This window comes from Acinonyx jubatus, chromosome B2 (assembly GCF_027475565.1).
Source record: "Acinonyx jubatus isolate Ajub_Pintada_27869175 chromosome B2, VMU_Ajub_asm_v1.0, whole genome shotgun sequence".
NCBI classification, from domain to species: domain Eukaryota; kingdom Metazoa; phylum Chordata; class Mammalia; order Carnivora; family Felidae; genus Acinonyx; species Acinonyx jubatus.
In genome coordinates, this window is record NC_069385.1 from 138276859 (window position 1) to 138285000 (window position 8142).

Sequence of the window (8142 nt, forward strand, 5' to 3'; positions counted from 1 at the left end):
GACTCATAGATCTGGGTTCAGATGCTGGCCTTTTCAGGGGCCAGGTGGGTTACTGAGGAGGATATGTAAACTGAGTGCCCTATCTTCAGGACAGAGATAATTGTTCCCACTGCACACTGCTGCTGGGAGTGCTAAATCAGCATCATGCTTAGACTGCAGTGAGAACACAACAGAACTCAGTAATAATTTACTATCCTCACGGGTGATGATGTTTCCTCCACCACTACCTCAGTTCTGAGATAAATATTTTTTTTATTTAAAAGCATTTTTTAATGTTTATTTATTTTTGAGAGACAGAAACAGAGCGCAAGCAGGGGAGGGGCAGAGAAAGGGGCAGAGAGAGCCTGAAGCAGGCTCCAGGCTCTGAGCTGTCGTGGGCTCAAACCCACGAACCACAAGATCATGACCTAGGCTGAAGTCGGATGTTCAACTGACTGAGCCACTCAGGTGCCCCTGATATAAATTTTTTTAAGTCACAAATTTGGAAAATTCACATTTAGACTTCTTAATATCATCGTTGTATTTAAAGAGACTCCAAAGTAAGGGAAATTTAAAATAAGAAACGGTTTTATGCTAAAGAACAATCCCAACTTTCTCACTTCAATATCTAACAATGGTATTCTTTTTTTTTTTTAATACTTATATATTTTTTTAAGTTGTACTTATTTATTTTGAAAGAGAGAAGGAGTGCAAGCGGAGAGGGGCAGAGACAGAGGGAGAGAGAGAGAATACAACATCTTTCTCTGAGACAATACAAGCAGGCTCTGTATTGTCGGTGAGGAGCCTGAGGGGGGGCTCGAACCCATGACCCAGGAGATGGTGACCTGAGCCAAAATCAAGAGTTGGACGCTTAACTGACTGAGCCACCCAGGAGCCCCACAACAATGGCACTGTAAGCTGGTGCCATTTTTATCGAAGGGTAAGGGGGGAGGGATGGTCTTTAATGACTAACATCCCAGTAAGCATACTGAGGATGGACAGAATCTCTGACAGGAAAAGGCGATTGCTAATGACCAGACACAGGACTAAGACTTCCTTCCTTGCTTAGGTCTGTCCTCACCTTCACATGCCTCGCCCAAAGCTCCAAGGCCCTGGAGCCGGGCCTCTGGGTCACCGGGGTCCCATTCTTACCTCTCCTCTGCCCACTGGGTCACCTTCTGCTGGGCCGTCTGGTTGCTGTAGGCCAGGCGGTCGGGGCCGCTGCTCTGGGGCTGGCGCTCTGGGGACAGCTGCTGGCGGAGCCGCTCCAGCTCCCGCTCGTACATGAGCCGCTGCTCCTCCAGGGCGCTCCGCTTTTCTTCCAGGTACTGTTTCTCCAGGACCTGAACCACATTTTGCACTGGATCTGGTGAGCCAAGAGACGAGGCAAGGTGTCTTTGGGGGTGGCTACGACAGGGCAGCCCGCCAGGTGCCTCTTCAGGCAGGAACCATCTCCTGGCTCGGAAGCCAGTCTTTGCAGATGCCTTCTCGGAGCGGCCTGAGGGGCATCCTCCCACCCACCTTTTAATTAACATTTCAGATAAATGTCCTGCGTGTAAACATTCCCCACATCTACTGCGTTTCTTCAATTTGATGAGCTCACGTTTACATGGATCATTAATCCACTCTAAACAGGTAGTAGAGGGAACGGGCTTCGACCCACTGAGAAAAATTTCATGAAACCCGAGACGGCTTCCAAGAGAGAGCCACACAGGATTTCATTTTTATGGTAGTCCATTTCTATGCCCATTTAGTTCTGATTCTAACCACAAATCTTATGACTCCTGAATTTCTATAATGTGGCGGGAGGCGGGGGGGGATCTTGTAGATCATTGAACGTGTTTGAAAATATTGAGTATATGGTCTGGCCATTTCTCAGGTGCTGATATTCAAGAAGGCAATTCACCTCCAAAAAAGAAAAGAAAAGGAGAAAGAAGGGGGAGGGGAGGGGGAGTTCACTCGCAAAACTCAAAGGCTCTTTTTTACGTTCTGTTTTTGCAGATCGAGAGATCAGCAACATACACGTGGTGAATAATTATAGATAGATATACGTTGTTCAAAGTCCACGACCATGGGTAGCGGTGGCTGTAGTGTAGGTAGGGCTCCCTGGCTGTGGCAGGACATTAGCTTGGTAATGACCACTGACCTGGATGCTGTGGAGAAAGATGAAGGCACTGACCATATGTCCAAAGGAGAAAGTTATGGGCGTCTCTAAGTGAGTGGACTCTAGGGAAACAACAGGTCAGACTATCTGGATGGCAAGTAAGAAAACCACCAACACGGTGAATATGTCCTTCAAGTACACGAGATGTGGAGTAGATGTGTTCCTATTCCCAGACTGGCCTGGAGTTCATACCCTTGCCTGTCATTCAAATTGTGACATTCATGTTATATTCCCACTTCTTGACTCTCAGTTTAACTTCCAAGGTTAAGAGTGGGAAATGAGGATAACAAGAGGGTATAAAAATACCACCCAATGATGGCTACTGATGGACTTTTCCAGAAGACTCTATCTATCAATTTGTGAAATAAACATGTAAGTTATACTAATTTTCTATATGAACAGTAAGATGTTAGCTTAACAAATAAGGTTAAGTTATATAAAACAAAAAGTAGAAAGCAATTAAAAAAATCACTAGCTATACAGAGCACAGGTGAGTTGTTTTAATAAAAATAACAACCACATGGCAATAATAACTCTGCTAGCTACCAGCTATAACTCAGGGAGAGGCATATGCCCTTTACATGCATCATCTTGTAAACGCCTTGCAACAAACTAAGGGTGGATAGCATTCCCATTTTAAAGATGCTGACCTAAGATCACAGAGCTAATGAGCGACAGAGCCAGGTTTTGGACTCAGAGCAGAGCGAACTATCTGGGAGGAGGACATCAAGTTAGTAATTGACTGATACAGTATTCTTATCTCCAATGTTTTGCTCAGAACTTGTACTCTGTTTAAGAGTAGATATTAAAAAAAAATACTGTTCTTTGCTTATATAAAATTCTAAAACTCGGCCTTTTTTCAGAGTAGAATAATTTTCTTCAAGAGTCCTGATACGGGGTCCCTAAAATACATCACTTGAAAATCTGATGGAAAATGAACTCTTAAAAATACGACACTCTTTCTTTTTTTTAATATTTGTTTTTTGAGGGGGCAGAGGAGGGGCAGAGAGAGGGGGACAGAGGATCTGAACTGGGCTCTGTGTCGACAGCAGAGGGCCCGACGCAGGGCTCGAACTCACAAACTGAGAGATCACAACATAAGCCAAAGTCACAGACTCAACTGACTGAGCCACCCAGATGCTCCCCAAAATACCAAACTCTTAAACAAAGACAGACCATGGAAAGGGAAGACCTTTTCCATAGAGTAGAATATCTACGTATTCCAAAGCATCTGAACTTCTGACCTAGTCCTGTAATTTATTAAAAACACATGAATAGTATGGTAAAGAAGAAGTCTGAAGAAGTTTTAAATGTAAGGGTTAGAAAAGAAAAGTTCCCCAGAATTTTTAATAAATGCATTTCTCAAACAGTACATGTTTTTTCTCTTTCAGGCTCTAGGTTTAAAAAGGAAGGACAAGGTCCTTGCCATTCATTTATACTTACATGGAGCCTGATTTCCAAGAGCCCTACCTTAGTGTCTATGAATCTTTTCTAGAGACAGAACACTGGAAAACACAATGTTTTAGAACATTCTAGGATTTTTGCTAAAAGACACTAGATAAGACATTTAATCCTCATTTCTCCTTGTTAGTCAGAGATGTGTAGAAATATACATGGTCCCAAATGGCAGAAGTGGAGGGGATCTCCCCTTGAGGTCCTGTGCTAATGATGGGGCCATGTGACCAAGGTTGCTTTAAACTGCTTTATCAGCTGCCATGACGTAACACCCTACTATTCACCAGGCTTCATCACTGGCCACAAACCAACCAGGAGATACAGAAGAGAGAGCAACTCAAAGCATCTATCCCCAGTAAGGCCTGCCCCACGACTCTGGGACAGGCCATGCTATCCAGGGCCAGGGCAGAGATACAGGAGCTGATGTTTCTGTCTGTCTACCTTTTCTTTTTTAAACCTTCTGACCTCAACCCAAGTCTGGAAATACCTTTCTCTTAGACATATTCGATAACATCATCTTTTCAAATTAATTAACCAGTTTCAAGCCTTTATCACTATACAGCATATTTTTAAAATAGATTATCCTAATCAGCAAGTCAACCTGACTCTATGATATGGCCTAGGACAGAAGCCAAAGACTACTTGGCCTATTCTCAACCAAGCAATCAACCATCAAAACATTGCCTACAGTTTTATTTTATCCCTTATCATTTTCTTTCTCTTGAATGAAGGGTTTTAAAACTCAGGGAGCCTGGTGCCTAAGGCCACGATACCAAAGAGGTGGGTGTTTTAGGAAGAGACAAATGATAGCATTTATTATGGCATAGCATGTTCTCTCTTCTTCATTAGTTTATTCTTTACCTGGTATGTTAACTATGTAATGTGTTCAAACTTATTTATCTGTCCCAAGAACGGAAAAGAGAGGGTGTCAATGGTTAGAGGCTGGAAGGCATTTATGTGATAGATGGTATTCATTCACACCAAGATGCCCAATGCACTAAATTGAAGGGAAGTAGATCCTTTGGGGGAAAAAGCTCCCAAGAAACAAAAACTAACCTTTTAATCCCAGATGGAATAAATTCAATGACTCTTCACCAGCCCCTTCACTGCTCTTTACTTTAGAGCTACCATTGACTCTGTGAAGACAGATGAGTGCCTGATTCTTATTCTGAACCCTGGGGAAGAACCCATTATTGTCCACAGATACGAGGTTTGCTTCTACTCTTAATTCCAATGAATTGTGTTTTAGGTCATTATTTATTTTAGAAATTTGAAAATACATCATTCTACGCTTAATGCAGGTAAATCTCCACCCGCAAGTACAATGTCCTGAACAGCTCTGCTGTCAACAGTCATAAAGACATTAGTCATCGTACCAATGATACCAATCGCACTTTTGTGCTGTTGGATGTATAAGGGACAGAATGGCTACTAGATTTTAACCAATGGGAAGGCAATGGAGTTGGGACCTGGGGAGGAAGGGGTCGCAGTTTAAAAAGGCACATTCCTCAGTCAGGAATGCCTCAGAGTGCTTCTGTCAGGCAAAAAACTTCAGCTTCTTCCCAATCGTGTTAGTTGGAGTCTTGCCAAAGCAGGTAGCACAAGCATCAGTCAGCAGCACTGCTAAAACCCGGTCAAGCTCCCCCATGCTAACGTCACAATCAGTGAAAACCTCTTTCCCAGTGTTTGTGAAGGAGCTTCGTCTGAAACCACATGAGAGGGAAGAGAATCTTCAAATACGACCACCAGGGGGACGACCACCAGGCAGACAGGCTTATTATCGGGAAACCACCTAGCGGTAGAGGTGAATTGCGTGAATACCATTGGGCCACCAGCATTTCAGCACTGAGTCAGGGCACATCCTGTGTGCCCCATAGGCAAGCTCCCCTTACCAGTGGAATTGGGTGAAGTGTGGGGAGAGGGAAACACTATTTTTAAGTAGATAAAATCAACACTGGAGAACAAGGCTTGATCTGAATACAAATGGATAACTCATGTTAATACCATGAGGCAGGTCACTGGTGACTAATTGGTTTGGCTAAGAGGATTGGAGGAATTAACAAATACTTACTAAATACTCATCTGTTATTCAGGGGTTTACTATAAATATGATAGGAAGGTAGTGACTGAATAAAATTAGAAATCTACGATGTGGGACAACAGAGGATTCCACTGCTACCCCCAGGATACTCTGCAGTTAGAGAACAGAGACATCTGGAACTCTGTAATCTCATGTAGGGAAATAAGGCTCTTCCAATGGGTGTTCCTGCACCTGGAGTGGAGCCCACACCCTCCTGTCACACCCTGTATCCACTGGGGCTTCCAAAAATTACTCACAGGAGACTTATTGCTCAGGCATGTTGTAAAATGGGCCATCAATGTGATGCTGGTGTCTCAACATCACTTTGGAATGTCTTTTGGGATTCCCCCCAAATGGGCGACTAAGTAGCAGAGTAGACTGACCCCTAGCTATGGTGCACCCTGGGGTGCAGCATCCAAAGCCCCAGCAGCTAATCTGTTTCCCCAGTCTCACTGATGTTCTTTTCTGGGGTTGTTCTATATTTTTCATATGAATGCATCACACTTGTTTCTCCATCTAGCCTTTTCTTCAGGCTTCATTTCTATAATTGAAAAGAGGGAGTCCTTGGGGCTAAAAATCCAGAGATAAAACGGTCAGAGTCTTTATTCCTGCAACAGAATCCCCAATTTGAGAAGCCAGAGATCTGACCGACTTTCTCCAGCCATGCTCACATTCTTCTAGATAGGCTGGTTCAAAGATAGAGGGCAAAAGTCAACATTTTCAAGGGAGAGCCCGACTGAGAAAACAATGCTCTCCCTGCACCACGGCCAGCAGAGGCTCCTGGAGGTCCTCCCTGGTTCAAGTTGGGGATGATCCTTAGGTACTCAAAGAACAGCTGAATGGGACAGCGAGATCGGACTTTCTCATCTCAGGGGCTCCTGAATGTAGCCTCAGCTATACTTGTCACACAGTTCTGGTCCGAGAAATGCTGCCTTGTACCTGGTAACAGAAGAACTTTGCTGTCCTGTTTCTAGTTTCCAGGCACAAGCCTGGAGATGAGAAGACCGAGAGATGGAAAATGAAGGGGCACATTTATAAAACAGCCATCAAGACAGAATGTGATATGGATTTTACTGAATGCACGTTAGGTGTTTATGAAGAGGTAAAGGATTTCCTTTTAGATACAGAGAAGAATTTTAAAACAAACATTGAAAACTTTCTGGATCAAGGGATCTAGAAATGATGCTTTAAGGAAATCTCTTCCTTAAAGGTCTGAGACAAGCCAGTGTGCAGGTCAAGCAAAGAGCCTATAAAGCCCGTGGCTATCATTTTTGTAAAAGCTACCCGGGCTTGCTATGTAAGCCTCTTTGATGGTATAATTTCCAACTGGATTTACAGCAAAATATCATGACTTTTATTTACCCATTACATTCCATTGGAAATTCCTGGGTTCATGCCCTTCTGGGGATTTTTGTGCTCTGAAAGATTCAGAAATGACAAGCCCAGTAAGGGGAATTTGAAAAGGAATGCCACCATAGTCCTTCCGGACTCTATGACCTTGGAAATGTTACCACAACTGGCTTGGAAACAAGGGGCTCAAAAAAGGGACTACCCACTCCTTGGTTACACTTGAGGGAGCAGATCAGGCCATGGGATCTCTCCAGGGGCCTCTGTAAGAAATTAGCAATTTTATGTATCTAAGTTTCAGAGTGATACTTTATGCAAGCACACCCCTCAAGGGATAGGAGCTGCCCAAGATGGAGGAATTGGAGGGAAGGTCTTACCATTGCTGTTCAGCGTTTTCATGATAACCTCCATCTGTGCAAATTCATAGTTATAGTCTGGTTCCGAGGAAGCTTCACTGGCTGCGTCCAGGTCATGCTCTGGCGGGCCCGTTTCCTTTTCAAAGTCTTTCAACCAGTCTCGCCGTTTCCTCTTAGGTAAGTTAATTCTGTGGGGTTTTCCACCATTAGAGAAAATTGACTTGTTTTATACTCAGGTAACAGTAAAAAAAAAAAAAAAGTGAAAATATTAGGGAACCCAAAGAGGTTACCTAAAAAAGTGGTTATTTCCCCACAGGATTCTATCACCGTGCCACAGCTGGGTAGTGCTGCACACAAGGGTGCCATTTACACAGGACCTGAAAGAAGACCAGGGAATGTGTCAGTTCAGTGGGAAAGAGCACAGAACCCAGACCCAGCAGCCCATGAGAGATGGAGAAGTTTCTCGCAACAGACATATTCTGCTAATACCAAAAGAAGGAGTAATAGAATTGCAACCACCCTCAAAACATGTGATCAGAATGCAGTGATGAACTGAGGCACCTGAGTGTCTCAGTGGGTTAAGTGTCGAACTTTGACTCAGGTCATGATCCTGTGGTTTGTGAGTTTGAGCCCTATGATGGGCTCTGCACTGATAGTGTGGAGCCTGCTTCACATCCTCTGTCCCCCTCTCTCTGCCCCTCCGCCCCTTCTCTCTCAACAAATAAACATAAAAAAAAAAAAAAAAAAAGAAAAGAACAAAA

General features: G+C 43.7%; 1 protein-coding gene across 9 annotated transcripts in view; it reads right to left on the reverse strand.

The window, feature by feature from the left end:
• The window catches only part of KIF13A (kinesin family member 13A), a 212938-nt gene that overhangs the window by 47581 nt on the left and 157215 nt on the right, over positions 1-8142 (reverse strand). For 5 of the 9 annotated variants that reach the window (XM_027040374.2, XM_027040376.2, XM_027040375.2 and 2 more), the window contains 4 exons: positions 7672-7758; positions 7403-7569; positions 5271-5390; positions 1132-1345 (listed from right to left, as the gene is read on the reverse strand). In XM_027040374.2, the coding sequence (XP_026896175.1) occupies positions 1132-1345; positions 5271-5390; positions 7403-7569; positions 7672-7758 (588 nt within the window). The remainder of the gene's footprint in view (positions 1-1131; positions 1346-5270; positions 5391-7402; positions 7570-7671; positions 7759-8142) is intronic. The other 4 variants (XM_027040380.2, XM_027040378.2, XM_027040379.2 and 1 more) reach the window with 1 other exon arrangement.